Source organism: Dreissena polymorpha, chromosome 5, assembly GCF_020536995.1.
Source record: "Dreissena polymorpha isolate Duluth1 chromosome 5, UMN_Dpol_1.0, whole genome shotgun sequence".
Lineage (NCBI taxonomy): Eukaryota > Metazoa > Mollusca > Bivalvia > Myida > Dreissenidae > Dreissena > Dreissena polymorpha.
Window position 1 is genome coordinate 107724422 of NC_068359.1, and position 26208 is coordinate 107750629.

Sequence of the window (26208 nt, forward strand, 5' to 3'; positions counted from 1 at the left end):
TGACAACCAAGGCCTGTGGTTTTAAGATCATAGCCAGATTTGATCATGTATCTATGGACATAAGTCCACAGGTATGTTATGAACATGAAAGAAATGATAATTATATCATTTTAAAAAAACATTTGACAAATCAATCATTTGAGGTATAATCAAAATAATAAATCTTTACAGTACCTGTGAAAAGAACTTCAATTCTTGGTAAGGAAATATATATGACATTTATTATTAAATAAATTACTTCCCTTGAAAATAATTGTCTCTAACAAATCTCTATTTTTAGTAGCAAATAATTAAAAGCCACTACCGTGACTGTAGATTCACCATTCAAAATGTGCAGCTCCATGAGATACACATGCATGCCAAATATATCAAGTTGCTATGTTCAATATTAAATAGGTATCTCCCTTTAAAGCTTATTACTTCCCTTGGATTTGTATTGTTTACCATAGACCGTAAAGGATGACCTTGACCTTTTACCATGATGTGTTTGTCAGAAACAAAATGCCACCTACTGCACCGCTTTGATTTATTTAACAAAAATATATAAGTTGGAAGGTCAGATAACCCAAAGTCGAACAAGGGTTCCGCGGTCTGAGACATACGCCATTCCAAACAGGGCTTTGAAATAGTGACCCAATATAAATAGGGGTCGTCACTGGCCAATTCGAATGTGAAGTATCAGGCCAATCAGTCAATTCGTTTATGAGTTATTGATCGGAAACAATTTTCACACTTATTGTGACAGTGACCTTGACCTTTGACCTAGTGACTCCAAATTTTGATAAGGGCCATCTACTGTCCAAGGCAAATGCATATGTGCAGTATCAAGCCAATCGGTCACTTTGTTGACGAGTTACTGATCAGAAACGCTTTTCCCACTTATTGTGCCAGTGACCATGACTTTTGACCCAATTTAAAATAGGGGTCATCTACTGTCCAAGGCCAATGCACATGAGAAGTATCAAGCCAATCGGCGAATCAGTTGACGAGTTATTGATCGGAAACGATTTCACACTTAGTGTGTAACAGTGACCTTGACCTTTCAACTAGTGACCCCAATTTCAATAGGGGTCATCTACTGTCCAATGCAATGCACATGTGAAGTATCAAGCGAATCGGTGAATCAGTTGACGAGTTATTGATCGGAAATGATTTCACGCTGAGTGTGTAACAGTGACCTTTGACCTAGTGACCGCAATTTCAATACGGGTCATCTTCTGTCCAAGGCCAATGCACATGGGAAGTATCAAGCCAATCGGTGAATCAGTTGAGGAGTTATTGATCGGAAACGATTGTACTCTTTATGTGTATCAGTGACCTTGACCTAGTGATCCCAATTTCAATTGGGGTAATCTACTGTCCACGGCCAAAACATGTGAAGTATCAAGCCAATCGGACATTTGGTTAATTAGTAATTGATCGGAAACGATTTTCACACTTAGTGTGAAAGTGACCTTGACATTTGACCTAGTGATGCAAATTTCAATAGGGGCCATCTACTGTCCAAGACCAATGCAAATGTGAAGAATCAAGCCAATCCGTCAATTGGTTGACGAGTTATTGATCGGAAACGATTTTCAAACTTAGTGTAATAGTGACCTTGACATTTGACCTAGTGATCCCATTTTCAATAGGGGTCATCTACTGTCCAAGGCCAATGCAAATGTGAAGTATCAAGCCATTCGGTCAATTCGTTGACAAGTTATTGATCGGAAACGATTTTTCACACTTAGTGTGAGTGATCTTGACCTTTGACCTAGTGACCTCAATTTCAATAGGGGTCATCCACTGTCTAAGGCCAATGTACATGTGAAGTATCAAGCCAATAGGTCAATTCGTTGACGAGTTATTTATCGGAAACAATTTTGACACTTAATGTGAGTGACCTTGACATTTGACCTAGTGACCTCAATTTCAATAGGGGTATTCTACTGTCAAAGGCCAATGCACATGTGAAATACGGTATCAAGCCAATCAGTCAATTCGTTGACGAGTTATTAATCGGAAACGATTTTTCACACTTATTACTTCCCTTGGATTTGTATTGTTTACCATAGACCGTAAAGGATGACCTTGACCTTTTACCATGATGTGTTTGTTAGAAACAAAATGCCACCTACTGCACCGCTTTGATTTATTTAACAAAAATATATAAGTTGGCAGGTCAGATAACTATGTCCATTTAAAGCTTATTACTTCCCTTGGATTTGTTTTTTCGACCCTAGACCTTGGAGGTTGAGGTTCACCTTGAAATTTTACCACTCACAATGTGCAGCTTCATGAGATACACATGCATGCCAAATATCAAGGTGCTATCTTCAATATTTAAAAAGTTATGGCCAATGTTAAGGTTTTAGCACGACGCCTACACTGGACGGCGAGCTGGCTATGACAATAGCTCCGGTTTTCTCCGGAACCAGCCGATCGAGCTAAAAATGATAATGGTAAAAATACTGAAGTAACTTGAAATGTTCCTAAATGCATGTTTAAGGTTTTGTAATAGCTTATTTATCATAATAATGAATAAAACATATTCACAAAAGCTTTATTTCCATAAATGATCATTTCTGGTTCTTTGTTTAAATTGGATTGTAGAAAACAAATGTGTCAAAATGATGCAAGTCTAATTTTTTGCAGGAGTAAAAAATAAGAAAATTGCAACTTGCTTGCATCAAAATGCAGGATTCTGCTTCAATTGAAGCCACTGTAACATATTAACTAATGCAAACTGGTCGGTCTCCTATTTGTAATCTGAGCTTGTTTGAGCGCGCTAAATAACGTGTTTTGTTTATCATTTCAGGTGTCATCATTCGGTTTTCTGCTTCTTACTATATTTTACATGACAATAGTGTCTTTGATATGATTAAATGGTAAGTATGACAAATACAAATACAATAACAAAATATATATTTATTACGAAATGTATAACAGAAAGAAAGCCATATTGTATCAACATACCTGATATGTAACATAACTGACATGTAACATAATTGAAACGAAACATAACCGGGTTATGTAAACCATATAAGTATTGGACGGGGGGGGGATAATTATATTATTTGTTTTGTACTGTAATACTAATAAAAATAATATTTTATTTAATCCAATAACAACTTCAAAAGTAATAAAATATTGTTAATAATTGTAGAGTTGTGTTTGGTATCTTTTTAATTATTAATTTGTTCCAAAACAATTAATAATAAAACCGTCAATTGTTAAAAAAATACTATGATAAAAAATAAACAAATGTATTGTTTATGTTATAAGACATTAGAGACTGTAATTTAAAAAGATGGATAGATGACTTAGGTAAGAATAATACTTTTACAGTAATTGTAAATACAACAAATCCTGTTGCACAATGACAGGTAATTAAAATACATTACATGCATATATTTCACATCCTCATCTCAAGACCACGTCATATATATCTTGAAACAAGCGATGTGTTTGTGAAACACTATGTCCCCATATATTTGACCTTTGACCTTGAAGGATGACCTTGACCTTTCACCACTCACAATGTGCAGCTCCATGAGATACACATGCATGCCAAATATCAAGTTGCTATCTTCAATATTGCAAAAGTGTACATTAAATGAGCGATTTTGACACATATATTTGACCTTGAAGGATGACCTTGACTTTTCACCACTCAAAATGTGCAGCTCCATGAGATACACATGCATGCCAAATATGAAGTTGCTATCTTCAATATTGCAAAAGTTATGGCAAATGTTTAAGTTGGAGCAAACAAACACACAAACCAACCAACCAACAGACAGGGCAAAAACAATGTACCCCACTATATTGATGGGGGACATAAAAAGATACGGAAATTCACGTCATGTGTATGCATGTATTCTTAAAATTTCTAAACAAAACATCCCTTATGTGCTAACTATACTAGACCATCTTGCAACGAACAACGTTGCAGTATTTCTTTTCATATTATATATATATATATATATATATATATATATATATATATATATATATATATATATATATATATATATATATAATTATTTATATATGAAAACACACAAATGACCTGGCATATAAGCGAACCAAATATAATTTTCTCTAATATAATGCATGTTAGTTACATGTATAAGGTTTGCTCCTTAATCGGGTGATCTGTGTCGAACAAAATATTATGTCTTACAAACTTGCAAAAAAAATCGTAACATGGGTAATACACCAATAAACAACATTCTTCGATAAAGACAAACATTATGACATCAAGAATCAATTGCTTACAGTATTATAGGTAGAGTTATATGTAGAGTTATATACTTTTTTTGCTTCTATAATTAACCCAAGGGTAACACGTGAATTCAGATTGATTAGAATCGATGGACGTTAAGTTATTGATATAACTATAAGTACATAATACTTTTAATAATACTATGCATTACATTGATAACACAAAATGTGTAACAACTTCTTACATGTAGATGATGGAGTATACGCGTCAATCAAATGATCTAACTATGTAATTAAATGGTTTAAAGGTATGGAACATTTTATGTCAACATAGATTAGGAAAGAAATGTATACGTCGTAGATTTGTTAACATTATATTTGCCAATTGAAACATGTATCTGTAAATAGGTTGGCATTTAAACTAAAAATCAATTACGATATATAAGCATATATAAAAAGAAGAAAAAATAAGGAATGTGCATCAATTATTAAGTGTAATCCCTAACAAAAACAACTTAAGCAAGTGTTTATGAGCAACAAACATTAAGATAAGGCATACATAATTTCTCCAAACAGCCTTATTGTACCAGTTATGCCAGCCACAATAAAGTAACTTCCAACTCCCAACTGCATATACTAATAAAGTGTGACATCATTATGAAACTCAACACATATTCTTAAAATATTTGTAATAAAATATTTTACATTAATACACAAACCATGAAAAAACATCTGATGCAAAACGGGTTTTTAATCATGAAAAGTGCATATCAAGGCACCAAACCCTAAACAAGCTTTTTAATACAGTCTGTATACTTCAGAAAAGGCAATTACAAAAGGCACACATTATACACACAGCACATGATGGACAAAAATCTCCGAATATAGTAAACTTATGCCGCCTTATCATCATTAAAAGGATCAACAAAGAGTGGAAGAAGTTGAGTCACGAGATATATTTAAAAAGAACAGGCATAAAACATCTAAACAAACAACATAAAACAACAATACAAATAAAAATATTGCCAAGGAGTAATACTTAAACTTATAAATAAAATATAAAATCAGGCCAATAAATCAATATTTGTTATTTAAAAGTAATCAATGTGGTATTATTCACAAGTAAATGGCACTCTCTGGCATTTATGACATGTCAGAATACCAACTACCGTATGCACAGTCCCATTAACAACAAAATGACTCTCCCTTGAGTGAATCCAGAAATACACAAACATTAAGTAAATGTAAAACTAAAATGTCACCTGAATCTTTCAGGTTACATACTTGATAAAGTAATTTTTACATTCATACCTTAATATACAAGTTTAACGATTTCGGACAAGCACTCTCTCTAGTTTTGACTGTGATTCATTTTTCTGGTATTTAAATTGCATTAATTGTGGTTTTGCTTTTGGTATTGGAATATCATAATTAAACATGTACATATTTATCACAAATAACAAGATAGAAGAAAGTTGCAAAACAGAAAATAATAAAAATTAAACATAATTATGTAACAAACACATTACAACAACAGAAAAATAATCGTCATGAAGAAACAACATAAGGTGTCATATCTTATAGACGCAATTTTGGGTTGAACATTTAAAAGGTTTGTCTAATTTGTATGACACGTAACAAACATGCAACTGCATACTGGTAATTGATCAAAAACCCATTTTTTTTCAATAAATCATATAAACGCTTGAAAAACTATGCATATCAGTCAAATAAGTACAGTTTTTGTTGACAGGTTGGGACCGTTGGGTGGGTAGGGGGGCTGTAAGGACTGTGGGCTATACCTAGGGCTGTGCATGTCATCTCTCTAAGCCAATCACAGAGTGATGATATACACAGTCCCAGGAATACAGGGATACAAATTGGTAAGGAAATAAATACGTTACTACTGCTGTTGTATTAACTTCACATGTATCATAATAAGTAGCATTTTCAATACATATTTATAAGAACATCAACACTTTACAACAGTTGCAGTGTTAACATCACAATACTAAAAGAACATATTATGTAACAATAAAAGTTTAGTTTCACTGTTTCAAATTGTCTGAATACCATTATCAAAGGTATCAAATGAACAGATATTGAAGGATAATTACAGTACTAGTAATAGGAAACAAATTATAATACATGGAGGAAAATATATGTTCATAGTTCAAACATATGAATTGACCCATATAATTATAAACAAAAATGCAACACAAAATTCAACTCATTTAAAACAAGCACTCATTTTACACATCACAATTATAGTCAACCAAAATCAGTATTTACAGAAGCAATACCAAACTTTGCAATGACACATGTTTTCAAAAATGTGTAATTTTCATTCAAAATACATTTACACTATTAATTAAAGTATTACAAATGAATATATCCACTTTTGATATGGATCTCCTAAATGATTGCTGTGTGTATTATCCGTTATTTATATGGATCTCAAAAGTATAACATAACATGTAGAATTTTACTGTCATATTCACATGAATCACTGAAGCTATATACATGCATGTCTTGTACAGCAGTATTGATATTAATATCAACACCATTATTCACATGCCCAATTGTATAACATTTGTCATATCATGGTCAAATATTATATGAATGTTCACTCCTATAGCATTATTAAGAATGGTCAAAATCATTATTTACATCTTCAGTTTAACATTATTCAAATAACTTTCATTACATACAATGACAATCATTTAAATTTATCCACATAAAATGCAAATCTCGATATTTACATGATCAACTCTTAACGTTATTTGCATAGATTACTCATTATTTACAAGTCCTTTGTTTCTATCATTATAAATATCAACAATCATTATACACATATGTAATCGAATAGCCTTAATTATGTACATTCATATCTACAAAATCTGCATTGTATTTTATTTATGTGCAAATATGAAGCATAATTCAAATGAATAATGAAATGTAAATATACACATGTGCAATTCTATAGCATATTTAAGTTTAGTACAAACCAATTATTTACACATGAATTTGATGTTGTTGTGACTATACCAATTAAGTCATATTTGTATTTACAATGTTATAATTATAGAAAATTTATTATTCATTTTAATTTCCCCAAATAATTATAAAATTGCAATCATTATGATTTATTGCCAAAAATCTGTATTTACATAATCAATAAATTTATGACGATGAAAACAGAAACAACTTATCATATACAGGAGCAATCTAAACATTATTTACATATATGACTCATTTTATATCAATACAGTATCACTATCCAAAATCATTATCTTAAAGAACAAAATAGCCTTATTTATATTAATGCCTGTATACAAAACATTATGTTTACATGGAAACATTTAACATACTTTGAAGAAATAATGAAACGCAATAGTTTACATGTGCACACCTAAAGCGCATGGCTTTCAAATATCATAATTTACACGCTAATTTACACAAGAGACAAATATCAATATTCAAAATCTGTACACACAAATAAACAAATATAGCAAAAGCATTATTCATATTCCTAAATACAGAGACGTCTCTGCTAAATAGAAATCATTTAGCAATCATTAAAATTCATCTGCTTAAAGGTCTATATACACACGTGAATTCCTATACTATTATTACTAGAATGAATTACTCTAGTATTTACTTAATAAATCCTTAAAAAAGTAATCAACAGAATATCACATATAAATTTTTACAGTGAAACTCTATAGCACTGGAAAAAGCATAGTACATGTATATATCCAAACACATTATTTACATATGCAATCGTAAGGAAATATAACAACATGAATAAAACAATTTCCAAACACAATATTCCAAAAGTATGATGCTAACAAATATTAAAACCAATTTACAACAACAATTAATCATATTCAATCATAAACTGCTATTTACAAAAAAATGGATCACACATATTACTTCAAACTGTGCGCATCAAAAAAAAAATCCGCACAAAAGTCGAATCATACATAATACATGAAACTCTTTAAAACCAAGTTATTCACAAATATTTACATCTAAATGTTTGCATATAAACTATTTTATCAATTACATCATTTAAGATTTATTGTCCCTTTAATGGAAGTTTAACTAATTGATCCTTGCAATTAAGTTAAAAAGTGACTTTGAACATGATCAATTATTTGTCGTGCCAACTCAACGACCTTCAATGATTCCTCCCGTGAATAAGCTTCAGCAGGGATTGAACCATACACCATGTCAGGGTACCGCATGCGGGTGTGGTGGCCTGTGATAGCTGAGATCTGCCCTGCGAGGCTCGTCAGCTGACCATCTAACCCTGAAATATTCAAACACATTCTAAACTATCTCAACTAAAATAAAAATTGTCATGACAAGATTATCAGCATATATTTCCCAATATATAACTAAAACAGTCCTGCCTGAACCCCGAGTCCCAACCTCTGCATTCTGCTTTGTCAGTAAATACATGCCATATACAAATTTTCAGAATGAAAATTAAGAGGGGCAACAATTGTGAAATTATGAAAGCAGCAGTTATGGCGTTATATAAATTTGTTTTATAGAGATCTATCTACCTTTAAAGTTTCACGTTATAAACACCTCTTATATAAAATAAGAATGGTATGCAATGGTCATTTTATGAACACACAAATTAATAAATTGCATTATAAAGATATGGAGGCAAGAGTTATAGTTATTGTGCTATGCCCATTCCTTCAATGTGATCTACCTACATATTACGTTTCAAAGTGATACGTATTTAAGCTTGTTGAATAAGCAGCAGACACAATTCAATAGAGGCCTTGACCTGACCAACCGAAAATACAATCATAAGGTACGTCTCCTAGTAAGCTACATACACACATAATTTAAATGCAATTCCTCTATTCAATAATTAAGTTATTGCATGGAAATAATTTTTCTATATTTATTGACAGTGACCTTGACATTTACCTGATAAGCCCAATATCAATCCCAACCCAGGTTTCAATAAAAGCCTGATATATTCAAAGAGGGGTTAATTAATTCAAACAAATGTTGTTGAAGGTAGAAAGAGGCTATAAATACCATTATGGAGAACATATTTGCACCACACTATGGGGATGCACAAGTTCACATTCTATTTAAAATGTTTGAAAAGTGTCATCCTCCTTACAACAATACTTTTTTACTAACATAGCGGGTGCCAACGTTCGGCTGTGGGTGCAGTTTTGAATAAGTGAAAGCTTTTCATTATAAGAGGTCACAGCTCTTATGCACCGCAATTCCACTAAATGAGATCTATCAATCAATGACTTATGAGATTCATACCTCTTTTAGTTTTTGAGATATGCTCTGGACAAAATTCAAGTACCAAACTAAACAAAGTGCAATAACTCTTATATTTGAAGCAAGATTACTGTCTCTCTTCAACTGCTTTTTTATGCATTTAAAATCGTCTACATTAGAAGTTTTTAGTTGCTATTCTCAATAGTTTTCAATATATGCACGGGACAAGAAATTTGACGTCCGATGCGGAAGGTATAATTATCAGTAATATGCTTTGCAGTCTGTTCCAAATATATCATCAGTATATCACCACTGATACATACTCTTATGAATTAGTTAACATAATTGTTATTTACATGCCATTTCCTATTACTTACTGGACCTTATTTAATGTACTTACAACAACAATTTTGCGAGATTATGTGCCATATGCATAGGTTATGATCAGAGTCAACATATCTTACCTATTGCAATTGCTGTTAATTCATGACTGTTTTTGATGTTTCCAACTTTATTTCTATCTTTTGCGTACCATGCTGCCTTCAATGCCTTCTCTGTAGCCTAAGACACACAAAATACAAATAGTTACCTCTTAACTTGTGTATTTTATATTACAATCATATGCCTTAATAAAAGTGTATTGTTATAAGAACTTCTCTCACAGATTGTTCTGCAGTTCCAATATTCCAACACATATATAAATTAATAATGGAATATAATTATATTTATTCTCTAATTACATATAAATCACTTTTCGAAACAACAACATAATTATTTGACCACAAAGTATTGCTAACCTGATGTGCCTTATAGCAAATCCAGTTAGGATAGCCACTGTTATCGTAAGTCCGCTGTGCTTCCTCCAAATCTGCTTGAGCCTGCTTCTGCCATCGCTTGGCCTCTGCTGGGAAGGGATATGGAGGGGATTCTTCACGTCGGTACGAAAATCCAGAAGAGGATGACGTAAAACTGCTGGACGATGGCCCGTACGATTTTCTTCCCGAAGAGGTTCCTGAAGATCTTTGATTAAAAAACCAATCATCATCACTGTAGTTTTCTCTTTGTCTTCGCCAGTATCGATCGTACCAGTTATGGCTATCGGAACCTCTATATCCTTTTTCTGGGGCGTCAGTCGCGTCCACATTGTCATCATGGAACTCTGGTATACTCCTTCCTTGTTCTATAAGATGTATACACTGGCGAATATACTGAAACACCTTGGTTGCCATCTGCACACAATCAGGATTTTTATCTGGATGCCATTTAAACATCAAACGTTTAATAACATGCTTTCTTTCAGATTCCGTCAGTTTAAGAGATTCTAACAATATCTGTCTTACCTCCTTGCATACATCAGTTAGAGAAGGTTCCGCTTCTATTGTGTTGGATTCATTTGTCACGCGATCATACATAACTACACTTCTCTCATTTGATACATTAACACTTTCAACATTTACACTTCTCTCATTTGATACATTAACACTTTCTTCACGAATAAATCGGTACAATAAAAAAGCTTTAACCATTCGTCTGTTTTCCTCTCCACTATCTATTTCATATTCTTGAAAAAGCGGTAGTTCATGTACAGTTTCTGGATTCCTTCTTTTAACATGGACATAAATGTATGTTGAAGAAGTATCATTTTCATCCTCATTTTCCTGAAGAGCAGGATCTTCCACAAGCAAGGCTATGAATTCATAATCGTGTTCTGGAATAACACCATACCCGTTACTCAAAAATTTGTGGTATTTCATTTGCACAAAGTCACCTGGAACTGGCACTTCACATTTATCCACATGTCTGCAGAGTTTTGAATTGTAAAGTGGAATACAATGGTCAGTTAGGATTGTCAGGAGATCATCAGAATCTAACTCAAAATTTAAAATGGCATTTAATAAATGACAATGTCCTCCAACATGCTTCTGCAAAATATCTGCAACTTCTCGTCTGAATATATCAAACCATATACTCCGATCGCTGCAAAAATTGACTGAAATAACTGAGTTTTCATCTTCATGAACATGTACGCATCGACTTTGCTTAGTACCATCAACAAATGTGGCTGTGTTTGACTTTTGCCCATTTTCAAGATTAAACATTTTTAGAACAGTAAACATATGCCTCACTTCGTTAACTGTCATACTGTCCATCAGTTTACATAAGATAACTTCTTTGTTCAAGTCCCAGTGTGTTTTATTAGCTAGGCAAAGACTTCGAGCTATTCTAACAATGCTATTTTTGAACATTCCGCTCTGGAGATATTCTTTAATTGCAGAGGCTTTACGACTGTCAGGAAGAATTTGCATCCTACTTAAATCAATATCTTCAATTACTAATTCACTCAACAGATATGGTCGGATGTGTTTAGGAAGCCTGAAAAATGTGTCGTATGTATCACCGAGGTCTACAGTTGCAAATAACAGTAGGTAGTCGGTCTTCATCAAACGACTTAGGTACTGAATTCTGTCATTGACTACCAAACAGTTTGCCCTACGTATTGTATCATCTGTGCACAGAAGATGGAGTGTTTGCAATTTAATCTCCTTGCTCATTTTCATATGAAAAAATAATAATGTAACTGCTTGAGATGCATGACGCAATTCTATTGGATTTAATTGTTCTTCATGCGGAAGATTATCTAAGATGTCAGCATAATCTTGATAATCAGGCTTTTCCCTTGCACCAAGTGCAATAAACGAACTAAAATGAGACCCAAAACATACTGGGGCCTTCATTAAAAGAGGTGGTATTTCATCATATTGTGAACATTCGGTAATTATATTTTTTGCAGGGATAAGTAAGCCTGATTCATGGAAAAGAACCATCGGTGTGTCATGCAAAGATTTGGCACATGTTCCATATTCATGAACTGATTGGTAAATAGCCACCAAAACCTGTTGTATCTTTTCTAAATCAATATTCGATGGATTATACGACAAAATCTTTTGCAAACGGTTTCCAATTTGTCTACAATGTTGGATCCATTTAGACGGCAATGGTTTTGATTGAATCTTCAGACGATCAAAGGCAATAGGATGTATATTTATGTGAGGAAAAATACTACATGTAGTCCAACAAATATAACTTTTTGTATCTGTGACACATTCCGACAATGAAACAAGACCATTAGATTGGTATTGTGGATGTAGCTTCTGCAATCTTTGACCGACAATTTTGGGTGTCACAAACCTGATATTTGTCAAAGTATCACAATTGTTTTGTTTGAAAAAAGTAACATCTTCTTTTGCTAAACTCTCAAGCAAACTGATGGACTTTTCTTTCACAGTTTTATCCAAAGCTCTGTCTGCCATTTCTTCAATCTCTCGAGCAAAACGTTCATATAAACGAATGTCAAGTTTATCCTGTAACCCTAATTTCAACATTAAATCTCGTAGCCCCACATGGTAAGCTTGTAATTCTTTTGGCAAAAATTCTTCCATGCTGCACATTTCTCTGAATATTTTGTTCTCATGATCAAACAATTGTCTTACCGTCACAAAGCACTTAGCTGTTTCAATAAAGTCAGCATTTGACAAATGCGCCACAATATCTTGACATGTAGGATTGAGGTGATTGTGACATATGTATCCTGCTAAAAAATAAACATGGTGGTAGAAGTCTTCTCGTGACATCTGCTTTTGCTTTGGTATGATATGCTGAATGTACACATCTGGCAATGATTCTTCTTTTAAGCCAAGTGTATTCATTAACAATTTTAATCTTTCATCTGCTGTGATAAGAAGCACATTTGACTTCAGTATTATGGTCTGTAACCCTTTAACTTTCATGTCTCTTGGTATGATGTAAGCACGTTCAAACTTACTAATTGCAACTCGTTCATTTCCTGACGAAATGAATAATCTCAATCGACGTAGCCCAGAAATTTCAGGTATTTTTGCATCTTTCAAACATTCATTGAAATACTCTAAGATCGCCCTGACATCATCATTTGATACATCTGCATTGTTAATCAGCTCTTCGTTAAGTTCTAGACTTCTAAGAACCGCGTTCGGTGCTTTTACATTAGGAACAAGAGTATTTAAAAGTTCAAAGGCATCCTGGGTACGGCTATAAAACCAACTTGAAGCTTTTAAACTAACATCCAATTGAGGAATATTTAATCTTGTAAATGCAGTGCGCCACTGGCACTGAAAAGAATCTACATTTAACAGTTTTGGGATTTCTTTAGATGAACATAAAAGTGTTCCTTTGGACAGTGTTTCACAAATAGGAACTATTAAAAATTCTTCAATTTCACTTAATGCTTTTGATAATACAGACACAGCATCTATATCTGTATTATGGCCGCGTTCTTTTTTATTGCTTTTGTCAAAACAATCTTGAAAGAACTTCCAAAATATGTTCAACCACTCAACAAACTCTGGCTTAATCTTAACTCTTCCAGGGGCTTTTGGAACAAATTCTGCAAACCGGGCCAATTTGGAGAAGTCTTTCAATGTGAATGATTTAAGGTGTTCTTGCTTATCGCACAACGATATAAAACAATTAAGTAATGCATTGTGAAGAAATAAATGCTGCTTGTTTGGAAATAAATTTGAATATTCTGTGACAAACATGATACCACTGCTGTAAAGGCAACGTATGATGTTATCCCCTGACACAACAACAGGAATTTTAGAAACGTTTAGTTCAAAATATGGTTTGTCTATCGCAATGTATTTGATGAGTCTCATGACACTGTCTATTGAACGTAACACAGACTTTGTAACGTCAATCTCTTTTTCAACTTTACAATAGTCAGGTGCATTTTTGTTACGAGGCGACATCAAAAAGTCAATAACCTTTCTAGGTTGGATGTCAATGCACTGCACACCTGCAATCTCCAAGCTTTCTCTAACACATTTTTTTAAACACACAATTTTCAATCCAATATCCATAAGTATATTGTCCAAATGGTAATCATCGTCTTTGTAACATGAATCGTCTTTAAACAAGGTTGGAAATGTGTGATCGTTGGGTTGAACAGACAACCATGTAAGTCGCAAAACAGATGACTTTTGCAACCCCAGGAAGTTTTGTGTTACTTCTTTTCTGTATGAAGGTAAATAGTCGTGCTTTTCACTTTCCAATTTCGAGAACACTCCTTTAACAAGCCACTCCCAATAGGGACCACGAATTTTCGATTTGAGGGGATAAATATTTACAACCTTTTCAACACAATGTACAACTGTATATTCACTTGTGTCTTTACCAATACATGTGCTTGTGAAACGTTCCTTTAGTATATCGATGAGCTGTACATACGCTGTACTTATTACATCTTCTATCAAACATTTGTTCCAAAGAGTTTTGACGCATTTTGATTCATCTGATGCATCCCATAAAGAGCGACGCGTTTCGTGATCAAGAGCGAAATAGCCATGTACATACACTGGAAGTCCAGACTTCAAAGGAAGCGGCAAGAAACAAAACACATTATCATGGTCATTAATGGTGCTATATTTTTCTTCGTTATATGCCACGCCCCCAACAGGAAAAAGTGCAATAGAACCTCGAAGAATTTCTTCTTTCAACAATGTCGGAAGTGAATGTCTAAAACCCAATGCCTGCACAATAGAGTATGTCTGTTTTGGAACAGGAGTGCCATTTTCTTCATGCAACACGGTAATTCTAAAAGACGATACATGCTGCGGACATTGTGTTACCAACCCTTTTGATTCTTTGAAGTTCTTACACATATCCCGAAACTTTGCTGAAAAATCTAGCACAGTGGCTGCGCTGTCCTCGTCAAACGTTTTTCTTACACTAGAAAGACATGTGTAATCACTGTGTTTATATTCAACTATCGATATTTGTATAATATTCTTTAAAAACAACAGTATTCTAGTCATGTACTGGCGGAAGTCATTTAGCATGGCTTTGACTATCTCGACTGTGATCACATTAGAGCTAATTGAGCTTTTTTTTGTTCTCAACGGAAGTCGAAACATTGTGCCATTGCCAGATTCAAAGAAATGGCACTCATGAAAACCACTAAATAAAGCCGGGTAATGCTTCCGAAATTTTTCCAGATTTGTCAGACGTTTACCTGGTTTGCTTTGAGTGATGCCGGGGATTGTTTCAGCAATCGGGTCAAAAAAGCACATGGTGTTCAAATCTTCTCCAATAGTTAAAAATGCTGGTGTATCAGTTATGTTATATACAACATTAAATCCAACCCCATACCTGCCTATTTGAAATGGATCATCACCTTTACTTCCAATGCCCAAATGCTGTATACCTTTCAAATCTGCTTCCGTGAAGGCACTGTTGTTAAAAACACATAATGCTGGACCTTGTAATGGTCGCATCGACTTTGAAGGCAAGTTTGTGTCAGAATGGAATTCATAATCCAATACAAAACACACTTCAGTGCCACCGGCATCGTCTGCATTTTGAATTAATTCCTTTAGAAGTTCAACTCCTAGGGGGTAACCGTCTAAAAGTCGATGAATACGTGTTATTAATTGCTCGTGTTGGTAAAAGTCTTCAAAGCCTTCTATATCAAGCGAGTTTTCTTGATAATGTCTCATTTTTTTCTTGCGCACACCAATGGCCTTCGCGGTGTTTTTTGAAAAATCATCATTGACATAAATCATGCTATCACTCTTTGGAATGGAATCATAGTCATTAAAACAAAGCTCATGACTTGGTTGCAGGATCCTGTTTGTGTCCGGCACATAGATTGTGCCTACATCCTTCAAAATATCTTCAAGGATGTATTTCTCTTTAATTATTATTTGAGCAATACAGTTCACAAGATTTTTGCAATGACGAAATTCCTCTTCAGTCAAATTACTTTCTTCTTTTTCAAGGTGAATATTTTTAAGAATTGAAATAATTTTATCAATTGTACAAGTCGCCTTTATTTGTAAAACGTCACACAAAGACGGTTTTGTCAACAAAAATGTTTCTCCTAGAGTGTATATGAATGGCTTGCAATCAATCTCGTAACATGACTTAACAATGTTTAAGGGATTAACAAACACATTGCCTGCCAATATGGTATTCTCACTAACAAAATATTCCACAACAAGTTTCTGAACGAGGTCATTATGGACACATGCTTTTTCAATAAAGTCATAAATATCCTTTATGACTCTCTGCATTTTGAATGTCATTTTTTTTCCAGATAAACAGACTATCATTTCCAATTGTTTCAATACATGTTTTACATGCGTTTCATTCTTGCTCTGTAACTGATTAATACCTAAATATTCAGCTGTTTTTGTAAATAACGAATATGACTCATCAACTATTAACAAATGACAGCCAACAAGATTTTTCGATTCTTGTGTAAACATCTGAACAGGACAAGCCAGAACAACCGGTTGTATTTTGTCTTTATGTTCTTTACATAAAATTTGATCATAGCCAATGCTGCCTCCATGCCAATCAAATTCCCAGCCATGAGGTTTGTTTTGAACTACACAAAACCTGCAATTTTGTAATGTTTCTTTTAGTGCAGAATTATTTTCTATGGCACTTATATGAGACCGAATGTAATTCAGAACATAAAGGCTTCTCTGTGAAGCACAAAAGCAGCATGATGTATACAGTCCTGTAACAGTGTTTGCTCTCTCGATGAGCAAATCATCACGTATGGTTGTGCACATCATGCCCAACTTCGTTAACCTTGTTATTAAGACATTTTCAGTGAAGGGGGCTGATGGAAAGTAGCCGTCATTCTTCAAAAACATTTTGCACAAATCCGAGTTTGGATCTATCAGATCTTTAGGTGCTCGCAAAACATTGTCAGGATCTGTTGGTATGCATGCAGTGCATGATATCATTTTTTCGATGTCATTGTCAGCAGGCATGGTAAGGATGTAAACCATGACTTTGTCCCTTAAGTTTTCGTGCTCTTGTTTAATATTATTAATTTTTGGTAGAAAATATTTCAATGCAAACTCTTTGGCTGTTACAGTTTTGCTCATGATGACCTCTTCATTCACCTCTAATAGCCGTCCATAAATATCAACTGGAATGTCGACTAACATCTTCCCATCCATAAGATAACCAAGCATTTCAAAAATTGCTTCTCCAAAGGTTTCATTTTTTCTAACATCTGCGTGTAAGAACTGCACGTTACTCAAAGATGTCAACTTGTCAGCAACTCTAAATATGCAGTACTTGTTTTCGTTATTGATGATTGTTTTATAAAAGCTTTCAATGAACTTATGTTCTATTGACCCATTTGATTTTAAAGGCCACAGAAAATATGGATCATTTGAGCTATTGCATTTAAGAAGTTGTAGCAGGGCATCTACGATCATATCTGACATAATAGCGTCATTCCATTTTCCAAAGGATGAATCTTTATCATCCTCAGATATACTTCTAAAGTGTCTTCTATCTGATGTTACACTGAACTGGGCATTGATGTGAAAAGGGAAGCTGCATTCAATTGGAAGAGGCAAGTAAAAAAAGTAGTGGCCTTTTTGAAAGAAACACTTGGGCGCAATCTTCATGTCCACTAATGGCCAAGAACGACTTTCTCCACAATCAGCATCTGCGTAATCTTCTGCAATTAACGCTGCAACTGCACCTAAGGGGAGGGCACCTTTTTCCTTCTCAGAAATCATTATTGTTTCACTATCCTTACCCGATGCCCAAGAAATGAGCCAATTTGAAATGCTTGATTGATTTTTCCCTCCCATTGACATATTGGCAGTAACAAAAACATCTGTTGAGATAGTAACCTTTCGAACGCATTTGATTGGATTCTGCTGCAATGATCCTGTCTTTTTTCGGTTAGACGATTCTATCATGATTGGGAGTTGTATTAAGTCTGTTGGTCCAAACTTTGCTTCATGTTTAACTACATGATGAATTAATTGCATGTTTGAAATGTTTTCTTTGTCATTTAAGTGGAATATTTTCAGCTCAGAAATATGCTGATTAAAGAGAAACATATTTGGAGCCATTTCGACAATTTTGTGTAGTAAATCAACCATTTCTTCTTTTGTGTACACTTTATCACTGATTTGGGTACCACGTGTTCTTAATGGTAGTCTAAACAAAGTTCCGTTGAAAAATTGACTATTTTGAGTGATTTGACAATCAAACACTCCTTCAAAAACATCAAACTGATGTTTCATTCGTCCAATTACTTTTAGATTTTTATCTTTACTAAAATTTAACCGTATACCAGGGCTTTTTCCTGGTAAAGCTTTTCCTAAGAATGTTGTATGAGGATCAAACATGACAAAATTTTCCCCCGAAATAAAACTAGGGACATCAGTAAGGTTGTAAACGGAACAAAATCCAAGACCAAACTTGCCGATCTTTGTAGTATCAAACTGTTTTGTTCCACCATTCAATTTTGTAATAGCAATTAAGTCGTCTTCTGAAAACCTAGCATCATTGTACACCCATAGAGCAGGACCTTGGCATTCTGCTAGTGTTTCACTAATCAAATTAGAACGTAACATCTCGTTTTGCCTTTCATCGTAAAGCATGTACATTTTGCTTGCTCCAGCATCGTCTGCATTTTGAAACAGTTCTTTGCCTACAGCAAAACCGTCAACATATCCTTCCTCTAAAAGCACCTTTAATCGACGAGTCAACGGTTCATCTTGGCCCCATTCCTCGAATGCATACGCATCTGACAACATCTGTTGCCTGATGGACCGTACTCCAAAACGTTTGGCATGTTTCATCGGGACTTCGGAGTGAATAAAATTTACATTATCGTCATCTTCTCCAAGTGTGTCAAATTCATTGAAGCACAATTCTTTACTAGGACGCAGAACTTTTAAAGTGTCAGGTACATAAATCATACGATTTATGTGTTTCTCTTTTTTATGAGCTTCTTCCATAAGGTCATTCAAACACTTTAACAAATGAATCACCTGGTTAAGACAATTGTCATCTAATGAACATTCTTGTTTGTCATGTTTAAGTTCATTTAAAACTGACAACAGATCATCAATATCAAAAGCAGGTTTAAAATCCAAAGTTTTACATAAAGTGGAATACTTTTCTTCTCCTAGTGTAGTATTTTGCAAAGAAAACAAAAAGGGTGGGCAATGTACAACACTACTTTGAGCTACATGCACCGTAAAAACAAAACAATGATCCACAAAAACAACTTTCTGGTTTTGTAATTTACTCTTGACAATGTTCTTCAAAAGGCTGTCATGGCATGCCTGATTCAAAAAATCGTAAAGTGGACGTACATGTTCTTCTTTTGTACAATTTTCTAATGAAAACAACTGCTGAATGACACAAACAACACTTTGTTCATTGTCTGAAGCTGTCCTGACACCAAGACGCTCAAAAAATCCATCAACAAATTTTTTACCAATTTGTTCATCACACATAATCAATGAACTGCAGCAAAGCAGAGGCATGTCTTTTGCCAAATATATGTCACTGGGTGCCACAAATGCAGCTTGGTGCTCAATAGACTCATGTTTGGGACAACATTTGTTCTGAAAAGCGATTTCGTCGCCTTTCCAAGCAAATTGCCAATTTTCAGGTTTGGTCATTACTGGTATAAATTTTATTTTCTTGAGTTTGCAAAACATGTCCTGCATAGACCGCATATCTTCATGGGATTCAAGATATTCTAGAAAAGCAGAACATCGCCGAAGAGCACAAAGATGACACGTTTGATTTAAAACCATCACACTGTTCGCTCGTTCGAGAATAAGAGATTCTGGAAGATTATCTTTCATCATTCCTAACTGGTCCAGTCTTTCGTGCACTAATGATTCCAAAAAGTTTTCAGTTGGAAATCTTTGGTCTTGATCATGAAATAGTCCTGCTATTCTGGATGAAGGATCAATTAAATCATCAGGCTTTCTTAGAATCCCTTGAGGCTGTGTTGGTATGCAGGCGTACTTTTTAATAGATCCAACTGTGTCATTGGCAAGGCTGCTAGTTAAAATGCATTTCATAAGCTGATCTCTAGCCACAGTCAACTGCTCAGTCGCACCAAATTTATCTATATTTGGAAGAAAATAGTTAGTTACAAAACCATCAAGTGTTATTGTGTGAGCATGTATGTTCGATGTTTCACACCTTTTTATGTGCATATAGACTTGTTCTGGTACATCGACCAACGTCCAATTTTCTCCCACGGAAAGAACACATGACAGCACTTCAAAAACCAATCTCCCTAATGGTTCTGATTTTCTCAGACAGGGATCAATAAAACAGGCGTTAGAATATGATATTTGTGCATTGCCAACATGAAACACACTCCGGTTTTGTGAAATAATGTTGTTGTAAAAACTTGTCAGGAATGCTTTCTCGTTGGATGTGTTTTCAATTTGAGGCCAAGCACTGAATTGGCTGCAAATTCTGGCTCGATCACTCTCAAGTAAGGCAATTAATGCTTCAACAATTACATCAGACATAAGACAATCATTCCAATCTGAAACAGATGTGTTGGTGTCTTCCTGCGTTGCAGCTAGGAAATGCCTTCTATCTGAAGTAACGCTGAACTGACCATTGATATGAAAATCAAAACTGTGCTGGATTGGAAGTGGTAGAAAATAGAAGTATTGGCCCTGAGTATCTTTACATTTTGTAGAAATTGAGCAATATTCGACATAATCATGAAACTGATTTTCCTCATTTGCTTCTGGCACTGCTACAGCACCAAGCGGTAGCGCACGGTCTAAAGCAGCAGTCATCTGTAATGTTTTGCTTTGTTTACCAGTTGCCCAGGACACAATCCAAGAAGTTTGAAATTTGTTATCTCCTAGACTAAGACGTTGTGAGTTGGTTGTTTGTGAGTCAATCATAACCTTTTGTAAGCACTTTAAGGGATGGGTTTCAAGAGACCTTGATTTTTTCTTTTCAACAGCAGCACAAACAATTGATGAACTGACAGATATGGGGGTCAAAAGAAAAGGCTTCTTTTCTACCTGAAACACACGTTTCGGAACAGTGTCAGTGGAACTGGATTCAATGTGGTAAATTTCCAGCTTTGTTACAGACTGATTAAACAGAAACATGTCAGGTGCCATCTGGACTACCTTCGTCAACAGGTCCACAGTATCTTCATGATTATAAACTTTATTACTGATCTCACTTCCCCTTCTTCGAAGTGGTAATCTAAACAATGTACCTTCGTAATAAACATGATCTGTATTTGTGAGTTGACAACCGAAAATATTGTTAAAAACTTCAAATTGATGACTCATACGTTTCCGAATCATTAAATTTTGTTTCTTTTGGAAATTAATTCTCAAGCCGGGACATTTCTCACCAGCTGAGGTTCCCAAGAAACTGGTATGAGGATCAAATATTAAAAAGCTGTCCCTGGAAACAAAAGATGGCACATCGGTTAAGTTATACACTGCACAAAATCCTAATCCAAACTTCCCAATTTTTGTTGCATCACTTTGTTTTGTGGCTCCATTCAACTTGGTTATGTTTTGAAAGTCGTTTTCTGTGAATTCAGCGTCATTGTATACCCATACAGAAGGACCTTGAAAGTCTGCAAGACCTGGGCTAATAAGGTTTTTTCGGTATTCAAGGTTTTGCCGTTCATCATAAAGAATGCATAGTTTCGTTGCGCCCGCATCATCAGCATTTTGTAAGAGTTCTTTTGCTATGGAAAAACCATCAACGTAACCTTCTTCTAGCAACACATGGATTCTTCGAGTCAGTGGCTCTGCTTGACCCCATTCCTCAAAGGCATCAGCATCTGATAGCATCAACTGCCTTGCTGACTTTACATTCAGTGCATCCACAGTTGATTTTGGTACATCGGGATGAATAAAATAGAATTCAAGTTCGTCATCACATGGACTGAATCCTGGTAAATCATTTGCATCCAGGATAACACACGTTTCTACGTTTCGCAATTCCAATTTATTGTCTTCAGTTTGAACAGGACAGTAAATTTTCTGTCGCACAGTAGTATTTTGCAGGTCATTTCCAAAATCATCTTTAAGTTTGTTTAAAATGGATATCGAATCGTGAAGTCCTTCTAACACTTTGTCGGTTTCTCTTTCAGCATCCCTTTTTATTTTGTCTAGAATTAACAGATATGTATGGAGATCCATTCTTGGCAAACAACCTAGTTCCAAAAACAGACTTTTCATTCCTTGAAGTTCTTCTGGAAGAGGTTTTACATATCGAGGCAAATGAACATCAGATCCAGACTGATGTATGTAGACGCCAGCCAATGGTGAAAATCCATGTCCATTCCATATGCAACACTCTTCTTCTTTGAATTTACTACGCCATAGATTCTTCAAGGTTTTCATGTGTTCGCCTCCAACTTTAGAATATTCATTAAGAAAACTGTATATTTCTATGACCATTTTGAAGCATGTAGCCTTTTGTTCAACAGTGTATTTGCTTATTAATATCATCAAATGTTTGATGACTTCTTCTATTTGCGGCTTTTCATTCCAGGAAAAAAATCTTGCCAGATTCTCAAAGTTTGAACAATTATGAAGATAGCAAACTGATCCAATCACGTCAGAAAACTTAAGTGACTTCACCACTGAAGGCTTCACTAGAGACATCCTATCATCCCTGTTTTTCATTGGAATAGAACAGGGATACAACTCATCAACAGTGTCTATCAATATCCATTCCATATCAGCAAACATTTCTAGTAATAAATGCTTATTTTCATTCAAATATTTCATTAAAAATGCCGCCTTTCTTTGTGAAACCGCAGTTGAAAAGCTCTTTTCACACAATTTCTTCAGAGTGCGTGCTATATCCTCGCTTGTTGTGTTTTTAACACTTTTTAAGCCAAGACTATGCAAGGCTTGCATCGCAGTTTTGAGCGCATATTCATCAAGAACTGGAAACACTGGTTCATCCTCAAATATGCTTTTTAAAATGACATCTTCAGGATCAAAGACATCGCTGGCCCGTTTAGCCAGACCATCATTAGTTTTTAAAAATGGTATTTCTCTTGCAGTAGAATTTATCTTTATATCTGAAATTACCAACTGACAATGATATTTGAAACACCAAAACATTAAAGTTTGTGTATCTGACTCTGAGTATTGTGAAATGTTTTCCATGCTCTTGAGTATTAGTCTTTGCTCTTGAAATAATGGAAATCCTAATGCCTCAATGAATGCTTTATGTCCCTGAGAATGTACAACAATCACTTCATTTGGAAAGTCAACAGGAAATTCACTTATGTCGTATATATCATATCCAGAAACTAAGGAGGAATATTTGTCTACACAATCATTTACGCGTCTAACCACCTTGAACATAAATAGTTTTTGCAAATTGTTCTTGCATGCGGCAGAAAAGTTTGAAATGTTGAATGATGACAGAAAATCAAGCAACAATTCCTTCTGAGCACTGGTGGAGTTAGTGTTAAAGGCATTTATATTGGCATCCGTTATTAGTTCTATGGTCTTTGTAAAGCCTGCATCATTTCCTTGGTGTATAAATGTTTTTACCACCTCTTTAGCAAGGATTCCATGGGTTTCATTTTGCACTATTTTTACTCCTAACATGGTCATAATGTCATTCAAATCAGAAGAAGATGGCGCAGGTTCAAATAACAGCAGGTCATTCAGACAAACCAGTTGGCGATGAAACCCTTTGACAAAAATGTTGGCTGGAAGAATTGGTATTTCAGAAAAGAATTCTAAATCATTTTCCCATTTTGTCAAAACATTTTGCCAAATGTCTGTTATCCATAACTGTGTGTTTTCTTGAGGAGAATGCTCAGTGGTGTGTTTCTTCAATGAACACTGGATAAGATCAAATGTTTCTTCCTTAGAAAGCTTCTTTATCTGATAGAGATCAGACGCAATAACTCCTTCAAAAACCGGGTCCAATTCCTTATGGCAAAGTGCAACAAATCTGTACTTAAACTCTGGAAATGAGTGCACTATACTATGGTCTTCATAGAATACACTTTGAGCGTTATCGTCAAATTCGGTAAATGTACCATCTGCAAGGGGCAGCAGTTGTAATCCTTCAATTAGTTTGATATCTTCTTTCATCAAAAACAAAAGCAAATCAATTTTCACTTGAACGTTTTTAGTCTTGTAAGCTTCATATGCTGCAAGCAAGTTTTGTAGAAGAGCCGCGTCAACATATGTCAAATGATCTGATCTAACTTTTTCCAAAGAGCTGACAATGTGTGGTTCTGCTTCAACAAGCATTGTGCCTTCTTCAATAAAAACTTCTGCAACATGCTCCCAAACTCTATTGGAAGAGCCATTCAATGCCCTGTCAATAAAGACTGCAGAAGAAGGACAAGTCCACTTCTTTGATTTTGACAGCAAAACAGGTTTGGTCTGAATGTTGTCTAGAACAGCCTGGGCTAGACTCATCCATCGTTCATTCACTTTTTGGCAGCTAGGAATGGCGTTGTAAACAGACTTAACATAGATGTCATTGTTCTCATGTCTTTGAGAGTATTTTGCAAGTTCAGTCACAAGAGCAACGTATGCATCGGGAAGAATTTCTGTTATAAGTCGCATGTTCCATTCAATTTTTTTGTCAGTAGCTTGTTTCTCATTATTATCTGGCCATCGTATGTGTCTTCGATTTTGGCTGAGAACAAAAAATGCATTCACGTGAACAGGTAGTCCAGTCACTGCAGATGTCTCCTGAGGAAGTGGCTGATAAACAAACACATGCCCACTGTCATGCGCGTAACAGTTAGTTTCTAAAATTGGTGCTGCAAGGCCAACCAAGTGAGGATTGCAGATATCATCGTCTGACAAAAGTTCTTTGAAACGGGTTGATAAAGGTTCACCTTTCAAATGAATGACAACAATCCAATTCTTAACAGTATTTTCTTCTTGGCAATGTTCAAATGTCATTACTTTGACAAAAACATTATGAATCCACATTTTGGTTTGATCAGGTATTGTTCTTCCCACTGATTCCAGTTCTTGTAATATCTCCTTTTTCTTTTCAACGAGAGTTCCATCATTATTTTCAATTTTCACAAAAAAGAACGGGTTCTCATAACCTCGTGCAATGACAGAGAGAAATTCATTTGTTCTAGAATACACAATTTCGCCTTCAGGTTGGGATTTGTGTACAAACATTTCCACACTACAGATGGTTTTCAGAAAAAGCAAACTGCGCTTTGCTTCATCCATGAATGCACGTAAAAGCATTGTAACCTGCTCATCATTGCATATGTTTTCAGACAGTTTTGAGGCACACTGTCTAAGAGGAAACCAAAATAATGTCCCTTCAAACTGTCCACTATCAAGAGTATTGTCACTAAACCCAAATCTGCTATTTAACGCATGCAAGCACTCGTTAATATCGAGACGTTTCCATCCTCTCAACTTGCAAACCTTGACACTGACACAAACCTTGCCGGGGTTGCTCTGATGAGGGTCTATAAACATGACCTTGTCACCGCTCAGGATACACGGATTGTCTACAACAGAGTGATTTAAACCTACATTAATATAAGCACAATTAATTCTTAAGTTAGAGATGGGAAATCAAACATTGTTGACCTCAACATCCACGGGCAAAGATTATTTAAGCTGCAAGATTGCATTGCTGTAATTGGAAGCTGCACTGCAAGAATCTCCTACCAGAAAGCACAAGTTTTATCCCCAGCCAAATGCGGAGGGATATAAAATTGGCGCTATCACAAATTTTGAAATAGGGGGGGGGGGGAGGTTGTTAATTCAACGAATTTGCTTGTTTTATAACAATTGCTGTCAATGTAAGCGTGAATATCCTTGAAGCATTGACTCTCCTCAAAAGTGGGAGTTATCCTTAAAAACTGAGAATTTCAAACAATTT

General features: G+C 34.9%; 1 protein-coding gene across 1 annotated transcript in view; it reads right to left on the reverse strand.

Moving 5' to 3' along the window:
- Window positions 1-2895: 2895 nt before the first annotated feature.
- LOC127880667 (sacsin-like) overlaps window positions 2896-26208 on the reverse strand; it is a 60162-nt gene continuing 36849 nt past the window's right edge. The window contains exons 6-8 of the mRNA XM_052427998.1: window positions 10275-25831; window positions 9942-10038; window positions 2896-8524 (exon numbers count right to left, since the gene is read on the reverse strand). Of these exons, the coding sequence (XP_052283958.1) occupies window positions 8334-8524; window positions 9942-10038; window positions 10275-25831 (15845 nt within the window). The 3' untranslated portion in view covers window positions 2896-8333. The remainder of the gene's footprint in view (window positions 8525-9941; window positions 10039-10274; window positions 25832-26208) is intronic.